The 20576-nt window shown below is 57.7% G+C and overlaps 2 protein-coding genes across 5 annotated transcripts in view; one reads left to right on the forward strand and one right to left on the reverse strand.

The window, feature by feature from the left end:
• LOC117886974 (zinc finger protein 501-like) overlaps positions 1 to 1169 on the reverse strand; it is a 24957-nt gene extending 23788 nt beyond the window's left edge. The window contains exon 1 of the mRNA XM_034789171.1: positions 893 to 1169. The gene's annotated coding sequence lies outside the window, so the exon portion shown is untranslated. The remainder of the gene's footprint in view (positions 1 to 892) is intronic.
• The window catches only part of LOC117886903 (zinc finger protein 345-like), a 115344-nt gene extending 101916 nt beyond the window's left edge, over positions 1 to 13428 (forward strand). Inside the window, exons 1-5 of one of the 4 annotated variants that reach the window (XM_034789024.1) lie at positions 4161 to 4232; positions 5764 to 5882; positions 7821 to 7937; positions 9607 to 10580; positions 10999 to 13428. In XM_034789024.1, the coding sequence (XP_034644915.1) occupies positions 5795 to 5882; positions 7821 to 7937; positions 9607 to 10580; positions 10999 to 12105 (2286 nt within the window). In that variant the 5' untranslated portion in view covers positions 4161 to 4232; positions 5764 to 5794 and the 3' untranslated portion in view covers positions 12106 to 13428. Of the gene's footprint in view, positions 1 to 4160; positions 4233 to 4647; positions 4821 to 5081; positions 5197 to 5763; positions 5883 to 7820; positions 7938 to 9606; positions 10581 to 10998 lie in introns of those variants that run through there. The other 3 variants (XM_034789022.1, XM_034789025.1, XM_034789023.1) reach the window with 3 other exon arrangements.
• The last annotated feature ends 7148 nt before the right edge of the window (positions 13429 to 20576 follow it).

Genomic DNA, 20576 nt, shown 5'->3' on the forward strand with positions numbered 1-20576 from the left:
GGGGGGTGTCGCAAGGTTATTTTAGGGGGGTTGCGGTATTGCCACACTTACTTTTGCACTGCTGCTTTCAGAGCTGGGTGGCCAGGAAGCGGCGGCTGCTGGCTGGGCACCTAGCTCTGAAGGCAGCACCCTGCCAGCAGCAGCCCCAAAGTAAGGGTAGCAGTACCACTCACCCCCTCCAATAACCTTGTGACACCCCCCCCACACATACAGCTCCTTTTTGGGTCAGGACCCCTACAATTCCACCACCGTGAAATTTCAGATTGAAATAGCTGAAATCACTAAATTTACGATTTTCAAAACCCTATGACCGTGAAATTGACCAAAATGGACCATGAATTTGGTAGGGCCCAAGACATGAGTCACATAAGTGACCGTTGACGGGGGGGTGGGGGTTGTGGAGTTGCCTCGGTGGTTGTGGGCTGCGTGCTGGATTCTTTGGAGGGGGGGGGGGCGGGGGAGGCATTTCAAAGGTGGTAATCCCATGTCCGCATAATAATTCCTCCTCCCCAAGAGGCTGGCAACTAGGTGGCCCCTACCTGCTGCTCATGTGGCCTGCAGCCTTGTGCCCCCGAGTATGGGGGGCAGGGGGTGTCTCTCCTCCACATGGGGTTGCTGGGCCAAGGGCTGGCCCCAGCTGGGCCCTATTTTCCCTGGATAGCGACTTTCAGCCCTACAGGGGTGCGGGACCAATTTGTACAGTGTGGGGGGGGGGGGGGGGGGGAGCTGAAAGTCATTGAAGCAAACAGCAAACCCTGCAGATGATGGGAACCGCTTCAAGTCAGGGGGTGCGGCAGCAGCACCCCTATTTCCAGCGCCTATGGGGGAAGCCCCCTGACATTGTCCCCTGCCCCCCCAGACTCCCCTGGCTTCTCCTCTCTCTGCTCCTTACCTTGAGCCCAGGAGAGTCAGTCTGCCCAGGGACGCTGGGATCCGAGCAGGGCTGGGAGCTGGGAACCTCCCTCCCCACTGCTTGCTCCCGCTGCCCCTTCCAGTCTCTCCCGTCTCAAACCCCTGCAGGGAGAGTCCCCACCCGGGCTTTGCGGAGGGGTTTCACCGGCTCCCGCAGCTCCCTTCTAGCCCGGGAAGTTGCGCCGCTGCTCACAGGAAACCCGGGGAGAGAGAGAGACCGAGAGAAGCTCCCAGCCCTGAGCCATTCACCAGAGCCCTCTAGTGGGGACAGCTGCGGAAACCTCGCCCCAAGATCGCCGCCAACAGGGGCAAAGCCAGCGGCTCTGTCTGTCGGGAAAGCACCCCCAGGGACCTCCCCCTTGGGTGGGCCCTAGAGATGCCAGGGCCGGATGGTAGCCCAGGTGGGGGAGGTGAGAGCTTTGGCTGGACCACCTGCTGTTGGGGAGAGAGCCAGGCTTCTCCGCTTACCCAGAGCCCTGCGTCCCGGCTGGGGAGCTACGCAGAGCGTCACATTGGCCTAGATCAGGGGCTCTCAAACATTAAAAGACCCTTTAAATGAGGTCGCCAAGGCTGGTGTTAGACTTGTTGGGGCCTAGGGCCGAAGCCAAAGCCTGAGCCCCATCGCCCAAGGCAGACTTCAGCTTTGCCCCCCCACTCCCGCCAGCCGGCGCAGCGGGGCTGGGGTGGGCTCGGGCTTTGATCCTCCCTCCTGGGTTCATGTAGTAATTTTTGTTGTCAGCAGGGGGGTCACGGTGCAATGAAGTTTGAGACCCACTGGCCTACATGAGAGGGACAGCGGGAGCACAGGGAGATAGGTAATGATCAGGCAGCGTTATAATTAGCTCAGGTATATATGAGTGGCAATGGATGGCTGGGGACATGCGGGCAGGGCCAGCTCCAGGGTTTTGGCCGCCCCCATCAGCCAAACAAAAAAACAAAAAAAGCCGCGATCGTGATCTGCGGCGGCAATTTGGCGGAAGGTCCTTCGCTCCGAGCAGGAGTGAGAGACCATCCGCCGAATTGCTGCCGAACAGCTGGACGTGCCGCTTCTCTCTTGGTAAGCTGGTGCCTGGAGCCGGGCCTGCATGCGGGGCTAGACTCGTCAAGGGGATAAGTGGACCAATAGACAGATCTGGGTGCTGTGTAATTATTCAGCATGGGAGTGCACCACACTTCTTAATCCAGGCTTGGCAGAACTGGGTTTTTATTGGTTTACAATTTCAACGGATAATTCCCCTGTTTATTTTTAAGCAGTTTTCTCTCTTTAAATTTTCACGGTTGCAGAGGATCAGACAATGGAGAGGGGGCAGGTTTTCATTGTGGAATGACACCAAGATTCAAAAAGTTCAAGTTTTAGGACCAGCCGTCACCATCCCACGTTGTAATATGCCAAATAAATGGCCCTAAATCAAACTCGACTAACCTGCCAAGCGGCATGTTTCTTACTTTGCCTTGCGGTACGTTTCGGTTGTTATCCATGGGAAGGTTGGTTCATGGGTTTGTGCTAGGGTGACCAGACAGCAAATGCGAAAAATCGGCATGGGGGTGGGGGGTAAGAGGAGCCTATATAAGAAAAAGACCCAAAAATCGGGACTGTCCCTATAAAATCGGGACATCTGGTCACCCTAGTTTGTGCATGGGCCGTGAAATCGACATTCACTGATATTTACAGATGAACCTCTAATCCTTCCAAGCCTACCTCAATCTCTTGCTCAAATGACCCCACATTCAGATCACTAACCAGGGCACTGGAACGGGGGGGGAGGGGGTAGGAGGCCATGGCCCTCCCACTTTTTACTGTCCATAAGGGCGAGTGACTTGGGGGTGCCTCAGGGGAAGAGGCAGTGCAGGGGCATGGTCTGGGGCAGAAGGGGTGGTGCAAAGGCAGGGGGCCTGGGAGAGGAATGGGCCATGTGAGGATTGGGGACCAGGGAGAAGAAGCAGTGCGGGGGTGGGGCCTCAGGGGGGGACGGTGAAGCACGTGGGGCCATGGTTCGGATGCATGTGGCCCTCCATTTTTAGGGCACTTCCGCTGCTCCTGTCACTGATCACTAAGCATGTGAGTGAAGAGTGCTGTGCTGCGTCTTTCTCCTCCCCTTTCCCCCCACAACATATAGCCCCCTCTGCCTCCATTTCCAGCTCACCCTCCACTTCCTGTCCCATTAAGCCAGTAGCAGTTCAGAAGCCAGGTATGCACAGGTGTGTTGGTAGAATCTGTGACCTTGAAGAAAAGTGGATTTGTTTTGGTTGGGGGGGGGGGCAGTATCTCAGTAATCTCATGCTCAAATGACCTGAAATTTGAGTCACCAACCCTCTCCAGGGGCCCCCAGAAGGCACAGCAAATTGCAGGACAATCTAGGTAGGCACATGGATTTTGGGGACACCTAGGGCTTGTCTACACTTGAAACCCTCTTGCAGCTGCAGTTAAAACTCTTACATCCTGTAGGCTCCTCTGTCTGCACATGCTCAGTCTCAGTGTAACCCTTTGCCGCTCATTAGCTTTAGGTCTGGTCGACCCAGATACTTCGCTCAAGGGTGTGAAAAATCCACCTCCCTGAGCAACGCAGTTCTCCTGACCTAGCCCCCAGTGTTGACAGCAGTAGGCCGGGTTACGTCTACACGGCGCATTAAGCCTGGGCTTGTGGACTTGGTGTTTGTGGACTTGCTTGTGGACTGGTGGCACCCGGGCTTGGAGCGTCCGCACTGCATTGTAAACCTGGCCTTACGATTGCCAGACCCGGGTCTCCCTGCCCTGCTAATGGCAACACGCAGGCCTTCTGACTCAGATTTGCGCCTTGAGCCGCGTCCACACTGCAAAATGACAGAGCTTGGACCCGCGTCACCGTGGTACTTCGGCTCTCACCCACCCCCACAGCGAGGTCCTAGGACCTGGGTCCAGAGTGCTTGCTAAGCCGAGTCAGACTAATTTGTGTGTGGACAGAAAAGGGGGCTTGGACTTAACCCTGGGTCAGAGCCCGGGGTTAATGTGGAGGGTAGACATAGGTCTGATCTACGCTAGGAAATTGGTCGATATAACTTAGGGGTGTGAAAAATCCACTCCCCTGAGCGACATCGTTAAACCGACCTAAGCCCCAGCCTGGCCGGCGCTCGGTCGAAAAGAGAATTAGCTACTCGGGATATAGTGTTCCAAATTGCTAGCTGACATCATTTGCTACTTAGGGTGTGTACTGAGCATGCTCACACGAACTGCGCGTGCTCAGTAACATCTGCTGAAGCCGCTGCCCTCACCCTGCCCTTACTTGGCATCAGATTCTTCGGACCGCTTTTTACAGGGGCTAAAAGGGGGCAAAGTGGAGGAGGCGAGTGGCCAGGGGGCGGAAGTTGACTGGCCGGGGGTGGGAGTGGGGGGTCAAGCAGCTGGAGGCAGGGTAGCAACTTGTGACAGAGCATGGGGTGCGGGGGGTGTCTCTCCTCCCCATGGGGTTGCTGGGCCGAGGGTTGGCCCCAGCCGGGCCCTATTTTCCCTGGATAGAGACTTTCAGTCCTACAGGGGAGCGGGAACAGTTTGCACGGGGGGGGGGCTGAGAGCCATTGAACCAAACTGCAAACCCTGCAGATGCTGGGAACCGCTTCAAGCGGGGGGGGGGGGGCAGCCGCCCCCCCCCCCAGCCCCGATGGGAGCTTGGGAAGGGGGTGCTCGGCGCTGTCCCCGCTAGAGGGCTCTGGGTATGGCTCAGGGACGGGAGGCGGCAGCGCTCTCCCCCTCCCCTGGCCGTGTGTTTCCTGTGATCAGCAGATCAGGGGGCTGAACTTCCCAGGTTAGCGGCTGCTGCTTCCGTAGCGCAGAGCCAGGCCCCCGCTGAGCCCAGCCCGGGTGGGGACCGTCTGCGGCGGCTGCAACCAGCCCCGGGCTCTGCCCGCACCAGCCCCCGAGCCGGAGCCTGCAGGTGATGGGGGGGACCCGGGGGAAAGGGCCGGGGCCGGGCAGGAAAGTGACTCTGCACCCAGGGCCCCTGCTCGCCCCAGCTCTGCTCCCGGAGGGGCGGGGGTCTGCGAGTCCCAGAGCTGCTGCCCTCCCTGAAGCCTCCCCCCGGCTCTCAGCAGCTGATCCAGCGCTTGGAGAGCGGACCCCCCCGGAACAGGACAGTCTCCCAGGCAGAGGGGGAAGGAGACAGAAAAGGGGTGGGGGAGAGTGGGAGGGGCAACAGGAGCAATAAGTGGGGAAGGAGGTTCCCGGCTCCCAGCCTTGGCCAAATCCATCCCTGGGCAGAGCTGACTTTCCTGGGACCCACCCAGGTGCGGAGCTAGGAGAGGAAAAGCCAGGTCCTGTCTCGCCTGAGTCCTGGGGGACAGTGTGTGTGTGTGGGGGGGTGTCCCCCAAAGCGGCCCCATTGACTCTGCTCTTTGCTAGCATTTGCTTCCGAGACTCTGTCACTGGGTGGGTTTAGTGCTGCTTGGAGGGGCCGGGTCTGCGCTGGGATAAAGCGACCCAGTGTTTTCCCAGCCTGGCCCAGTCCATCTGTCCGCAAGGAGAGAACGGGCGGGGTGAGGGGCAGGGAAGAGATCGGGGTGTGACATGGACTTAAGCCAGTTCTGCTCTCCAGTCACCCCGCTCCTCCCACTCTTTTGGGTACAAACTTTCTGGGACTCGGCTCGTCTGAGACCTTATTATCAGGAAGAGACAAAAACTGGAGGAGGCGGAAATTTCCCCATCTGTCGCACGGGGGAGCAGCTCCCCAAAGCACCCAGTTCCGTTCAGGAGGGGGAGTCTAACCTGGGACACAAGAGGCCTGCAATCAGCACTCCTGGGAACGGCGTAGGGGGTTTTGGGGAAGGCTGGGATCGCCCCAGGAACAGCAGGTGCTGAGCGGGGCTCTCTTGTTCTTTCAGGTGCTTTAAAGGAGCCGGCTGCGTGTTCCCGATGGAGAAGTGGCTCTTCCTAGATCCTCGGCAGAGGGCCCTGTACAGAGATGTCATGCAGGAGAGCTATGAGACCCTGATGTCCCTCAGTAAGGAACTGTCTGCTTTCGGTTATGGGAAGTTGCCCCATACCCTGGGGCTGTGCACAGTGCTGGTCAGCATGAAGAAGAGCAGCTCCTAGGCAGCTCTAAGTTACTCTTTGCTTCTCATGGACCTCTGTGCTCCTGGGATGCAAAGCACAGCTCTGCCCTAGTGACCGGAGTCCCACAGTTCTCACAAAGCACCTTTGAAATCAGTAGGAGTTTTGTCTTGTCCCCCTGCAGCTCTGGTACTGGCCACCGTCCGAGATAGATATTGGGCTAGATGGACCATTGCACTGCCCCGGTTTGGCCGCGCTTATGTTGGGTGAATACTGCCAAGGATTAATTAATAATAATATTTGATTTTGTGTCACCTCGGGGGTAACAGATCAGAATCCAGCTCTACCTCGTAGGACATTTTGGAAAAATTCCATTGAAATCCAATGGGGAAAATGTCAATTTTGACAGAACCCCTTTTCCAATGAAAATGTTTCGACCAGCTCAGTTCATTCAAGACTTGTAGCTTCATTCATGGGCACAAAGGGGTGGAGTTAAGGGCTGGCTTCAACCGGGCGCTCAAGCACCAGGGCCATGGAGGTTCCATAAAGCCTTGAATAGAATAAAGCAAAACCGTGGCTCTGCCCCGGCCTGGCTTGTGAGCGCGTCATGGCGCAGCTTTAGTGTTGGATTCACAAAGTTTTTTGTTTTCATGTCATTTCCGAGGTTGTGGTTTGGTTTTGTTTAAGGAGAAGCAGGTTCAATTACCAAGGCTGCCCGACTCAGCCGGCTTGCACAGAACTGCAAATAGAGCTCACCAATTAGAGAAAGGGGGTGAATTGGTGGCTAGGGCTATGGGCTGGGATTTAAGAGTGTTGGGTTCATTCCCAACTCTGCCACCACCTTCCTGTGTGACCATGGCCAAGTCACTGCATCTCTCTGGGCCTCAGTTTTCCTGTCTGTAAAACAGGTATAATGATCCTTGCTTGTCTATTTAGTTTGTAAACTCTTGTGGGAAGTAACTGACTCGGTTTGTGTCTGTGCAGCGCCTGGCACAACGGGGCCCTGATCTCAGCTTGGGCAGGGACTGTCTCTCGCTGTGTGTCTGTGCAGTGCCCGGCACAATGGGACCCAGATCTCAACTGGGGCAGGGACTGTCTCTCTCTGTGTGTCTGTGCAGTGCCCGGCACAACGGGACCCTGATCTTAGCTGGGACAGGGACTGTCTCTCTCTGTGTCTGTGCAGTGCCCGGCCCAACAGGGCCCTGATCTCAGCTGGGGCAGGGGCTGTCTCTCCCTCAGTGTCTGTGCAGCGCCCGGCACAATGGGGCTCTGATCTCAGCTGGGACAGGGACTGTCTCTCTCCGTGTCTGTGCAGCGCCCGGCACAACGGGGCCCTGTAACACACATAATAGTAACAGGTGCTATATAGCAGAACCGCTGAGCATCTTGAACTCTGCCATCTTCAAATGCGGCCACCAGCAGGTGATTTGCCCTGTGCCTCCTGAGTACCGAGGCCAATTCACCCCTTCATAGTAACTGGACAACTTGTGTCCTTAAAGCCCCGCACTCAGGATTCCCCCCTCCTTAACGCTGGCTGACCCCGGGGTGCTGCATATGGGCCATGGAGCCGTACCCAGCGTGCTTCACAGATAGGGCAGCTGCGTGCGGCAGGGGCCATAGGTGCCCTGCTCACCCGTCTAAGGAACACAGCTTGCCTCAGGAAATCCCGAGGGATCAACCCAGTAGTAGTACCGGGGCCAGCCAATAGGGGGAGACACGCTCACACACTGCCCCAGGCCCAGCTGGTGAGAAGGCAGGAGAGACAGGCCAGGGGTGGGGTGGGACTGGGAAAGCCCACGCTGGGTGAGAGGTGGCTAAGGAGGCTGCCAGGCCAATGGCTTGACAAACCCTAATCTCTCCCCTCTTTTATCCCCCTACCCGTGCGCAGAATATCCCATCCCTAAACCGGACGTGATCTCCCGGCTGGAGCAAGGGGAAGAGCCGTGGGTCCCCCCGGATCTCCAGGGCTCTGGGGGAAGGGACCTCCCGAGAAGCGCCAGCCCAGGTGAGGAAACCCGTTCGACCAGTTCAGAAACCATCTGGGAGCAAAGTCAGGAGCTGGCTTTCCCGAGGAAGCCCCCCGGGAGCTCTCCCAGTTCCGGCTCAGCACCTTGGCTTGACGGCCAAGCTTTTTGGGGCCCTTCCACTCAACACGATGGCGTTTGCAACAACTTTGGGACGCCACGTCCGCTCAATTCCAAAGTTTCAGGGCATGTTCTCGGCACGAGCGGTCAGAACCGATCGACTTTGGGGAAAATCAGACAACCGAAAATGGGGGGGAGCACTGGGGGGAGGGGGGCACACACACGGAGCCCCTGCCAGCTGTGGAGCCAAGCCACAGATTCCAGCACCTCAGCAGTTGTCTGTAGATCAAGCCGCTGGTTGATGGTGCCGTGGGCACTTTCTAGCCTAACTTACTGCCTGGTCTCCTCTCTGCCCATCCTCCCAGTGGCCCCCAGAATGACTTCTTTCCCAGTCAGAAAGGAGAGGGGCATTCACAGCCCCTAGAAAAGGGGGCACAGCGATATTGGGGATGCACACACAGCCCTTGGCATAGTGCAGGGACGGGCAAACTTTTTGACCTGAGGGCCGCATCGGGTTTCGTAAATTGAATGGAGGGCCGGTTAGGGGAGGGGGTCATGGCCCGGCCCCTAACCTCCTATCTGCCCCCCACCCCGGGACTCCTGCCCCATCCAACTCCCCCGTTCACTGGCAGCCCCCCCGGGACCCCTGCCCGGATTCCCCTGCTGGAACCCTGCTCCTGACTGCCCCATCCAACACCCCCTCTCCTTCCTGAGTGCCACCCCAGGGATCCCTGCCCCCATTCGACTCCCTGTTCCCCCCCTGACCCCTATCCACACCCCCGCCCCCTGACCACCACTCCGAACTCCCCTGCCCTCTATCCAACCCCCCCTGCTCCCTGCCCCCTTACCGCGCTGCCTGGAGCGTCGGTGGCTGGCGGCGTTACAGCCGCACCGCTCGGCTGGAGCCAGCCATGCAGCACAGAAACCGCATCAGGCCGGGCTCTGCAGCTGTGCTGCCCCAGGAGCTCACAGCCATGCCGCCCAGAGCGTTGCGCCGGTGGCGGGGCGAGCAAGCCGAGGCTGCGGGGAAGGGGAACAGCAGGGGAGGGGCCGGGGGCTAGCCCTACTGCACCAGGAGCTCAGGGGCCGGGCAGGAGGGTCCCGTAGGCGGTAGTTTGCCAATCTCTGGCATAGTGGAAACAGAGTATGGGGGGGAGGGAGGAGTGATGACAGGGGGTGGGGAGTCCCTGCAATAGAGGTAGAGAGAGGCCAGGAGCCCCTTGGGCATGCAGGGAGCCCGGCCGACAGGAGCAGCAAAGCCTGCGACCCTCCAGTCGTCTCCTCCTGGAGGACGGGGCCGCTCCTGCCTGGCCGCCCCCTCCCTCTGCCTGCCCTCTGGCGGCTCAGGCAGGAGAGGGAAGCACGAAGGGTCCCCTCTTCTCTCCTCCCTGGGGAAGGGCTCGGTGGGCAGGGCAGAGGGGAGTTCAGAAGGGACCATCCTGACCCTCTCGTCTGGCCTCCCGCATAGCCCAGGCCAGAGACGTCCACCCCGGGCCCTCTGTGGGTTTGGTTCACCCCAGCGTCCCGCTTGCCCGCCTCTTTCCCCCGGCACACAGCATGGCTTACGTCTGGACTCTCTCCTTATCCTAGGGACCGCGAGCGAGACCGAGAGGGAGGCTCCACGGCCAGGAGGCCCTGAGACGGCATCATCGGGAAGCAGCCGGGGGAAGGTGGCCCGCAATCCCAAAGGGGGCAAAGCCGGCAGGTCCGGAGGCCAGCAGGGAAAGCCGCCGGGGAAGAGACGGGGCAGAGAAGCTCCGTGCAACGGAGGCTTCAAGAAAGTCCGGGATGGGGCAGCCCCGCGGAGAGGCCGATCGGGGGAGAGCCCCGAAGCCAGGCTCAGTGTGGACGGTAGCAGGCAACGTCCTGCGGGAGAGGAGCCCTCCCTGTGCCCGGAGTGTGGGGAGAGCTTTACGGAGAGCTCCGCCCTCCTTACCCACCAGAGATCCCACACGGGGCAGGGCTCCTATCCGTGCCCGGAGTGTGGGGAGAGCTTCATCGAGAGCTCCGCCCTCCTTACGCACCAGCAGTCCCACACGGGGCAGGGGCAGGAGCCCGGCCCGCGACGCCGGCCCCAGGCCCCCGGCGGAAAGCGTTACCGTTGCTCGGAGTGCGGGGAGCGCTTCCGGGTGAGCTCCCACCTGGCCACCCACCTGCGCCTCCACACTGGGATCAAGCCCTTCCAATGCGCCGACTGTGGGAAGGGCTTTGACTGGGGCTCGCACTATGCCCGGCACCGGCGGCTGCACACCGGCGAGCGGCCCTTCCAGTGCGCCGACTGTGGTAAATGTTTCGGGCGCAGCTCCCATCTCTACCGGCACCAGCGGGCCCACGCCGGCGGGAAGCCCCTGGAGTGCCCGGACTGCGGCAAGGCCTTCAACAGCAGCGCCTTCTTCCACAAGCACCAGCGGGCCCACGCCGCCCACCGCCAGCCCCACCGCTGCCCCGAGTGTGGGGAGAGCTTCCCCCGCAGCGCCGCTCTGGCCCGGCACCGCCGGAGCCACCGGGGTGACAAACCCTTCCGGTGCGGGGACTGCGGGAAAGGCTTTGCCTGGAGCTCCCACCTGGAGCGGCACCGGCGCGTCCACACCGGCGAGCGGCCCCACACCTGTGGGGAGTGCGGGGAGGCTTTCAGCCAGAGTGCCCACCTGGTGAAACACAAGCGGGTGCACACAGGCGAGAGGCCCTATGGGTGCCCGGACTGCGGGAAGAGCTTTGGGGACAGCTCGGCGCTGGCCAAACACCGGGGGTGCCATGCCAGCGGGGGGAGACGCCGCCTGGCTGTGAAACACCCGGCGGCAGAGAGACCCCATCGGTGCGGCGACTGCGGGAAAAGTTTTGCTCGGAGCGCAGCGCTGGTGAGGCACCGGAAAAGCCACACGGAGAGGCAACCCGGTGGTGGGGAGAGCTCAGCCCAGACGAGCCCCCTGAGGGAGAACTCCTCCCATCCCTGCCCCGACTGTGGGAAAAACTTCCCTCGANCTGGAGCGGCACCGGCGCGTCCACACCGGCGAGCGGCCCCACACCTGCGGGGAGTGCGGGGAGGCTTTCAGCCAGAGTGCCCACCTGGTGAAACACAAGCGGGTGCACACAGGCGAGAGGCCCTATGGGTGCCCAGACTGCGGGAAGAGCTTTGGGGACAGCTCGGCGCTGGCCAAACACCGGGGATGCCATGCCAGCGGGGGGAGACGCCGCCTGGCTGTGAAACGCCCGGCGGCAGAGAGACCCCATCGGTGCGGCGACTGCGGGAAAAGTTTTGCTCGGAGCGCAGCGCTGGTGAGGCACCGGAAAAGCCACACGGAGAGGCAACCCGGTGGTGGGGAGAGCTCAGCCCAGACGAGCCCCCTGAGGGAGAACTCCTCCCATCCCTGCCCCGACTGTGGGAAAAACTTCCCTCGAGCCTCCCAGCTGGACAGACACCGGCGCCTCCTCCACACGGCGGGTCAGCCCCACCGGTGCCCACAAAGCGCAGCGCTGGCCAAGCATCGCCGGGGCGACAGACCCTTCCGGTGCGGCGACTGCGGGAAAGCCTTCACCTGGAGCTCGCACCTGGAGCGGCACCGGCACGTGCACACCGGCGAGCGGCCCCACACCTGCGGGGAGTGCGGGGAGGCCTTCAGCCAGAGCGCCCACCTGGTGAAACACAGGCGGGTGCACGCAGGCCAGCGGAAGAGCTTTGGGGACAGCTCGGTGCTGGCCAAGCACCGGGCCGGCAAAGAGGACGCCTCCCACCGCTGCGGCGACTGCGGGAAAAGTTTCAGCTGCATCACAGACCTCGACCGGCACCAGCCTTCCCATGCGGCGGAGAAACCCTACCGGTGCGGGGACTGTGGGAAAAGCTTCAGCCAGGCACCGGCGCTGGCCAGGCACCGGCGGCTCCACGCCGCTGGGGGGAAACCCTTCCGCTGTGCTGACTGCGGGAAGGGCTTCGCCTGGAGCTCCCACTGGGAGCGGCACCGGCGCGTCCACACCGGTGAAAAGCCTTTCCAGTGCGCCGACTGTGGGAAATGCTTTGGCCGTAGCTCCCATCTCTACCGGCATCAGAGGAACCATCCCGGAGAGAAACCCTCCTCCCAAGGGGCTGAGTAAGGGGGAACACGACCACCAGGAAGGGACCCTAATGAGACAACAGGGAAACCAACCCCAAGAACCCTCCTGCCAAAGGTGCGACTAAGGGGGAAGGTGTCTGCCAGGGACGAGATAACAAGGAGTCCGCCTGGGAGAGGAACCCCTTTGAATTCAATCCGTATTAGGGCTAAGAGATCCAATCCACGCGCTAACCGGGGATAACGCTCCTCCATCACACGTGTTTGGCTGCCCCCCACCGCTTATCAGTGACCCCCTGGTGGCTGGCACGCCATGAAGCGGGATCTCCTCCTCTCACCCGAGTTGGATGGGCAGCAGCAGGGGGAGGGAGGGAGACAGGGGAGATGCTGTCACTTTCCCTACCCCACATCGACCCCTGACGTCCACCCTCACGCAGGCCCTCTCCCCTGTCTCTATCTCCCCTCCACCGGGCAGGTGTCAGGGCCGCCTCCCGCTCGTCCGTGGATGAAATAAAGGCTCGAGAGAGAAACTTGTCGCACAGAACAATCCATGACCCAGTGGTTGTTTCAAAGGAGGCACTGGACGGAAGGTGGGGAAAGGCAGAGATGCCGCTTCTCAGCAGGCAGCACCCAGCACTCAGGCTCTCCGGAGGAGAGGAGGCCAGGCTGCAAAGGTCGAAATGGAGAACCCTGGAAATGGGAGGCAGAACGGACCTGTGGGACTCACTGCTGCAGGATAAGGGCGCATTTCGGGATGGTTTCCTGCAAGGGCTCACAGGCAAAGGGCTCGAAGTCCCAGGAGCATTCGGGCCTTGGTGCCACATTTACATCGTCCCCCATTAGCCGGAGTGTCGCGTTTATACCATTCCCCATTAGCCGGAGTGTCGCGTTTACACCATTCCCTGTTAGCCAGAACACCACATTTTATACCATTCCTCGTTAGCTGAGCGATTCTTAGAGCTGCTGTGTCAGGGCACGTTTCAAAGCAGGATCCAGGATTTTCACCGGCGCCGAAGTTGGGAGTCGAGTCTGGGAGACAAGAGGCTGAAATGGGGGGAAGGAAGCGAGACCCTGATCCCTTTAATGGTTCCTGCTGCAGTCAGGAGGAAAGGGGGCAGGAGGAGGGAGGCGGGAGCTGGTCAAAATGCTGGGATTGAACCAGAGACAGCCAGAGTTAAAAGCATGAGTAGCTGCTACCTCTTGATTTAAAGCTTTGAGTCTGGCTCTGTCACCATGGAATACTGGAATACTGCGTACAGATGTGGTCTCCTCATCCCAAAAAAGATACACTGGCACTAGAAAAGGTTCGGAGAAGGGCAACTAAAATGATTAGGGGTTTGGAACGGGTCCCATATGAGGCGAGATTAAAGAGGCTAGGACTCTTCAGCTTGGAAAAGAGGAGACTAAGGGGGGATATGCTAGAGGTATATAAAATCATGAGTGATGTGGAGAAAGTAGATAAAGAAAAGTTATTTACTTATTCCCATTATACAAGAACTAGGGGTCACCAAGTGAAATTAATAGGCAGCAGGTTTAAAACAAATAAAAGGAAGTTCTTCACACAGCGCACAGTCAACCTGTGGAACTCCTTGCCTGAGGAGGTTGTGAAAGCTAGGACTATAACAGCATTTAAAAGAGAACTAGATAAATTCATGGAGGTTAAGTCCATTAATGGTTATTAGCCAAGATGGGTAAGGAATGGTGTCCCTAGACTCTGTTTGACAGAGGGTGGAGATGGATGGCAGGAGAGAGATCACTTGATCATTACCTGTTAGGTTCACTCCCCCTGGGGCATCTGGCATTGGCCACTGTCGGTAGACAGGATACTGGGCTAGATGGACCTTTGGTTTGACCCAGCACGGCCGTTCTTATGTTCTTATGTACAATTCATGCCTTGTGGGTTGGCACAGAGGGGGACAGGGAATGAACACTCACTGAGTGGATTACATAGGGACACCGCCAGGTTTGTTCTTGGGGGCCAGGTGACTGAGAACTGTTAACTCAGTGCACAGGTGAGAGGCAGGAAATCTCTCGGGGGCCGGCTGGAGCGTGGGAAGGGCTGGGAAGAGTAACCCCGTAATCCTTAGGGGATGATCCTGAGTGGAACTGAGAAGGAAGTGGGGGGAGATGACGCCCCTTAGTGGGACCCGAATCCAGGCGGGGTCCCGCCACTGAACACAGCTGGTCACCTGTCCTGGGTGGGGATGTCAGAGACTGTCTGTGTCTCATTCACTCCCACAAACCTGCCCAGGGGGGATAAAAGCCTCAGCTGGGCTGGCAGAGAAGGGGTTAACACTGCCCTATCCGGTCCCACTAGCAATTGGATCACTGAACTCCGCTTTCTCTGGGCATTTGAATTGTTGCCTATTAGAGAACGGTGCGGCCTAGCACGTCAGGGACTGGCCTGTAAATCAGGAGACCCGGACAAGACACGTACCCTGCCCTATGCCTCAGTTTCCCCTCTCTCCCTTTGTCTGTTTAGACTGTGAGCTCCTTGGGGCAGAGGCTGTGGGTTCATCCAGCACAGGTTGGTCCTACAATATTCCATCGTGTGCCCAGAACCCCAGCCGTTAGAAGTGAGGTCATAGACTCCCCACCGCCTGTAATTCTGTCTACACTGGATCCCAGTCTGTCTCTCTCCACTGGTCTGTGCTTTCTCCAGCCACTCTGAAGAGCTGGATTTCTGCTGAGGGGTGGGGGGGTCCCTGAGCAGCAATGGGCGCTAGTTGTAAGGGTTTTAAAACAATGGGTGTATACGGGGAGGGTGGAGATCTGTCTACTGAGGTTTGTTTATGGGGGATTCTATTGATTTCTTTTAATAAGTAGCAGCTGCTGTATTGGTGTCATATGAATAAACTGTAACACAATCGGATCTAGGGTAGCCAGACATCCTGATATTCGGGGCTTTGTCTTATATATGCACCTGTACCCCACCCCTTGGGGGAAAAAAAGTGTCCTGATTTTTCACACTTTGCTATCTGGTTGCACTAATCGGACCACCACTGTATGCATCCAAGTTGGAAGAACTTCCTTAACTCAGCTCCCTGGCTCAGCGGCGTGGGATGTGAGTGTCCGCATGTGGTGTGTGTACCACTAGGGGGCAGCATGCTCCAGCAGCTAGAGCTCTGGTAGCAGGACACCTGGGTTCCAGAGGCACCGGAACAGGGGGCCATGGCCCTCCCACTTTTTACCGTCCGGGGAGGGGCAGAGTGAGCAGGGGGCAGGGATTTGGGTGGAAGAAGGGGGGTGGGAGCAGGGCCTCGGAGGAAGGGGTGATGCGAGGCTGGGGGGGGTCAGGGATAAGGGGTGGTGTGGGGGGGCCTCATGGGAAGGGGTGGTGTGTGGGCGGGACCTCAGGGAGAAGGAGTGTCCCAGGGTGGGGCCTTAGGGGGAAGGGGCAGGGCCTCAAGGGGAAGGGGCGGAGGCAGGGCCATGGTTCGGGCACCACCAGTGGCCCCCTCACACCTTTAGGAAGTTTCTGCCACCCCTGTTGTGTTCTAGTCCCAGTTCTAGAAGGGAGTGTGATAAAAGTAGGGTTACCATACGTCCAGATTTTCCCGGACATGTCCGGTTTTTTGGTCCTCAAATCCCCATCCAGGAGGAATTTCCAAAAAGCCGGACATGTCTGGGAAAATAGGGAGGCATGGTAAGGGGACTGCCTCCTCCCCGGGCTCCAACTTTCCCGGCTCCCGTCCCACCGCTCTCCATCGGGCGCTGGGGCCAAAGCAACTTCCCCAGCGCTGCGGTAGCCGGAGCCCGGGGAGGAGGCGGCTGCACGCTCAGATGCCGCCCACTGCCTCTGTGCCCCTGCAGATCGGGGGAGTTGTTAGTTTTGCTGTAGCCACTCCACTTGCACTCAGGCAAAAGACACTCAGGGGACCCCAAGTGTGAGTGGAGTGGCTGCAGCAAAACTAACAACTCCCCCGATCTGCAAGGGCACAGAGACGGCGGGCGACATCCAAGCGCGCACCTGCCTCCTCCCTGGGCTCCAACTTTCCCGGTTCCCGCTGCTCTCCACCGCGATGGGGGCTGAAGCAACTTCCCCAGTGCAGCAGCAGCCGGGGGGCGGGAGGGGGAATGCGGGGTGCTCAGGGAAAAATTGGTGCGTTCTCTGCCCCCACCAGCAGCTCCCCAGCCCGGCCCCCCACCCTAGCTCGCCTCCACCCTCTGCCTCCTCCCCTGAGCGCATCATCCCCACTTCTCCTCCCAGTGCTTGCCACCGCGAAACAGCTGTTTCGTGTCGTAACAAGCTGTCGGGGGGGGGGGGGAGGGGCGGGGATGTGGGGTGCTCAGGGGAGAAGGGGGGGGAGAGGAGGGGCTGGGGGCGGAGATTTGGGGAAGGCGTCCAATAGGGGCAGGGAGGGGGCGGAGTTGGGGTGGGGACTTTGGGGAAGGGGTTGGAATGGGGGCAGGGGCGGGGAGGCACGAGCACCCACCAGCACCAGGAGAAGTTGGCGCCTATGGTCCGGTGCAGTGCCTGCTGGGAAGTTTTCGCAATGTGTTGGGGGATAAAAATGACTCGCCAACGGATTTCTAAGAGTTTAGGGGTCAAGTTCCAGACATGCAATTTTCTTCATCCCATAATCAATTCTACCATCTTTGTAACTTCTCTTTTATTTAAACCATCAATACTGTTTTCTTTGAGGCTATGTTTTGAAAGATGTCTATATGTGACAGTGATTGTGATTCATGCTTTGGATAGAATATTTGAGAGGGGTCTCCAATTGCACATTGTAAATGTACAGCGCATGGTAGGTTGTAACTAGGGTGACCAGACAGCAAATGTGAAAAATTGGGACGGGGGTGGGGGGTAATAGGAGCCTATATAAGAAAAAGACCCCAAAATCAGGACTGTCCCTATAAAATTGAGACATCTGGTCACCCTAGTTGTAACTCCAGGGACCATTTGGTCACAAGGCCAACAACCAGCAAGAGAATTTTCTCAAAGAAGACACAAGTTGAGTGTAGACATGATTTTGAGGTTACCTTTATTTGGGATATTCCAAAGAAGAGTGACTCTCTAGCAGTACTGGGTTTACAATGGCGCCAGGCCCATACTCAGAAGGGGCCCCGGCACCCAGACTGTGGCCCCGCATCCTGTTCCACCCACACTCCACCCCAAGTCCCTGCATCCATTTGGCCTCTTCCTCCTGAGGCCCCCACCTGCCACTTGCTCCTCTGCGCCCCCTCCCACTTGTGCGAGTGGTGGGCAGGGCCTCAGGGGGAAGAGGCCGAGTGGGGGCGTGGCCTCGGGGCAGAATGTGGGTGGAGCAGGAGGCGGAGCCACAAACAGGGCACCACGCCCACCCAAGGTTAATCCAGCCCTGAGAGCTATGAACTAATCAGAGCTATGAACTAATGCCCAGACCATCAAATGCTTAAAATGGTATAAACTCCTTTTGAGATGTACATTTTAAAATGTTTGGATCTCAAATCAAGTCCCTCATCTGGTAGCTGCCTGACACCCTTGTTATGTGACTAGGGAGACATTTTATGTACAACTCTAGCCAGGGCATTAGGTTGTTACTGGTTACTAATACGAGACGCCAATTGAGTACAGAAATATTTATATTAATATTTCTTAGCTCCAAAATGGAACGCCAGGGACAATGAACCATTGTGCTATCAATTCGTCATTAAAATTATATTTCTGCATTTGCTACATTGGTTTTTAAAAACTCCCCCTGTAGTGATTGTCTTGTCAGGGTCGACAGTACTGGGAAAACAGTATTTAAAAACGTGGGATTTTTTTCCAAAATGAGGTTGTTGTTTTTTCCTCTTAAGTCTTCAGGAAAACGTTAACAACAAATACATGGGAAATAATGCAACAGGCAAGTGGATCATGGTATAAAATATAGGGGTGGAATGAGACATTTGTTTCATCATTTGCAGGGTTGTAGCCGTGGGGGTCCCAGGATGTTAGCGAGACCAGGTGGGGGAGGGGATATTGTTTATTGGACCAACTTCTGTTGGTGAAAGAGACACGCTTTAAAACCACACAGAGCTCTTCTACAGAAGTTGGTCCAAACCTTGTCTCTCACCTTCCTCTCATTTCAATTACTTCAGATTAGCTTAATTCGCTTCCAAAATGGATTAAGATTCACTTTAATTCTGAATAAGAGCGTCCACACAGGGATTTAATGAGGTTCAACTAATCCATTTGAAATGTGGTTTTGGATTCGTTTTTTTCGGAGTGTCCCCAGGTCGCGCAATCTGTTGAAAACGTTCCTCCGGGAGAATCGGAGAGCGGAGATCGGGACTGTTGTTTTACTGTTTGGGTTTTGTTTCATATATTTTTCATTTCTTTAATAATAAAGTAGTTGTTAGGAACGGTGAGTTGTTTGCTTGTCTAACTGTGCTGCCTGCTAGGACATGCGGAGAAGAGACCCATGGGACAGAAACAGTGTGGGGGGAGAGAGAGGGGGGGTCACATCCCAAACTGAGATGCAGAGGCAGTTGTTAAGATTTGGCTCCCACCACATTTCGCTAGAGACTGATTCTTTTTAAGAGCCAGTTGTGGGCCCCACTCTCACAGTAAGGGGAGGTCTGACGGTAGGCCGGGGAGTTGCTGCAGGTGCAGGGCTGAGGCGTACCAGCAGTGGGCGCTGTTTGGCCAAGAGGAACTTGCCCAGCTGCCCCCACACTGGGGGCTGACCCTAGACACACAGGCTCATACACACATGGACTTCAGCCTTGCACCTGCAGGGATCCCCTCTAGGGGTCAGAAGGGAGCTGGGGCTCTGGGGCCAGGTCTGCTCTCAACCACCAACCCAGGGGGCTGGGCAGTGCCGGAGGGAGATGCAGCTACCCAATTAACAACTGGGGCCACACACCCCACAAACCCAGTGTCAACCCACACTCACCCCACACACCCATTCAGATCTGGTCCCCATCCCCAACACATCCTCCCCCAGTGTGGGATAAACAGCCTCCCAGAAATAGGAATAGAACCCAGGAGTCCTGGCTCCCCTCCGCTCTAATCACTAGACCCCACTCCTTTCCCAGCTCTGGGGATAGAACCCAGGAGTCCTGAATCCCAGCCCTCCCCTGCTTCTAAACACCAGGCCCACACCACTCCCCTCCCAGAGCTGGGGAGAGAACCCAGGAGTCCCTTTAGAAGAGGAGGTGAGTCTCCTAAGGGAGTCTGACTCACCCTGGCTAATTGGTTTGTCATGCTTAGAAAGTCTGGCTGCATCTCTGCCCCCCNGCGACCACCGAGCTCCACGCTCCTACCCTGCACGGCGCTCTCCCGATCGAACCGGAGGCGGCGAAGCCACCGAGTGACAACTGGCGCCAACCCCCCCCCCACACACACACACACCATCCTGCTTCTCTCCTCTCACTAAGAAAAATACCTTTCCTCCTTCTCCCCCAGATGTGGGGATTTCCCCTGTCCCACCTCCTCCCCGGTCTGGATCCTGCCCCCTCTGTCCCTGTCTCCTCTTCCTGTGCCCCCTTCTGTCTCTCTTCCCCCACTGCAGGACTCTCCCTGCTCCAGCCCCAGGGTCATTCCCAGCATCCTTCCCACTGGCCCTGGTGTCAGCCAGGTTACCTGAGCTTCTCATTGTTCCCATATATTTATAAAATCATGCAATTGGAAGGTAAATATTGTACTCCCCTTTCAGTGTGTAGCATATAGAGCCGTATAAACAAGTCATGGTCTGTCCGAAATGTTCATTTGTACTGACTTTGCTGGTGCGTTGTATTTAGCCGCTTGTAAAACTCAGCAAATATCCAGATGAGTTGCTGTAACCCCTGGAAGAGCCCCTGGTTGAGAATCACTATCTTACATGACATGCTTTGTATGAAATAGGACAGAATTCTATGACAGGAGTGAATATGGGGGTTCCAGGGTGCTGCTTTGAGGTACAGAGTGCCACCCCCCCCGGGCCAGGCCTGTGAGGAGGGGGGCAACTCAGCAGCAGGGTGGCCTCCCCCGTGTTTGGGGGAGGGGTTGTCCTGGCCACTGACTCCCTGCAGGAACTTAAATTAAAATCCATCAAAATTGGGAAGAATGGGTTAAAAATAAATCCCTTTTTTTTCCCTATCAAAATTCAAAAATTTAAAAATGAAACATCGAATTCTGCCACGCCCGGGTTTAACACAGCCCCAGCATCACCCACCTGTGCCAGAGCAAACAGCCGATCCCGTCCAGCTTAAACACACCCTTGCCCAGCCTCCCAGTGGAGATGAACATGTTGGCACCCTGAATGATTTATCATCCAGACAAATAATGGGTGTGGCAGCAAAGCAGGAGTTCACTCAGCCTCTGGCATGCAGGGGATAATGGGGTACCCTGCTATGGGATGAGGGGGAGTGCAGTACACAGCACCCCTGGTGGGGGGAAAGTGGGGGACCCTGGTATGAAGCATGCAGGGCAGACAAATCCCTGGGCATTGGGGGGAGGGGCGATGGCAGGGCACACAGACCCCGTGGCATGGAGGTGAAGGGGGATGGGGGCAGACGGAGCCTGTGGCATGGGGCGCGAGGGGGGATGGGGCACAATGAGCCCCT

Source organism: Trachemys scripta, chromosome 14, assembly GCF_013100865.1.
Source record: "Trachemys scripta elegans isolate TJP31775 chromosome 14, CAS_Tse_1.0, whole genome shotgun sequence".
In the NCBI taxonomy this organism is placed as follows: domain Eukaryota; kingdom Metazoa; phylum Chordata; order Testudines; family Emydidae; genus Trachemys; species Trachemys scripta.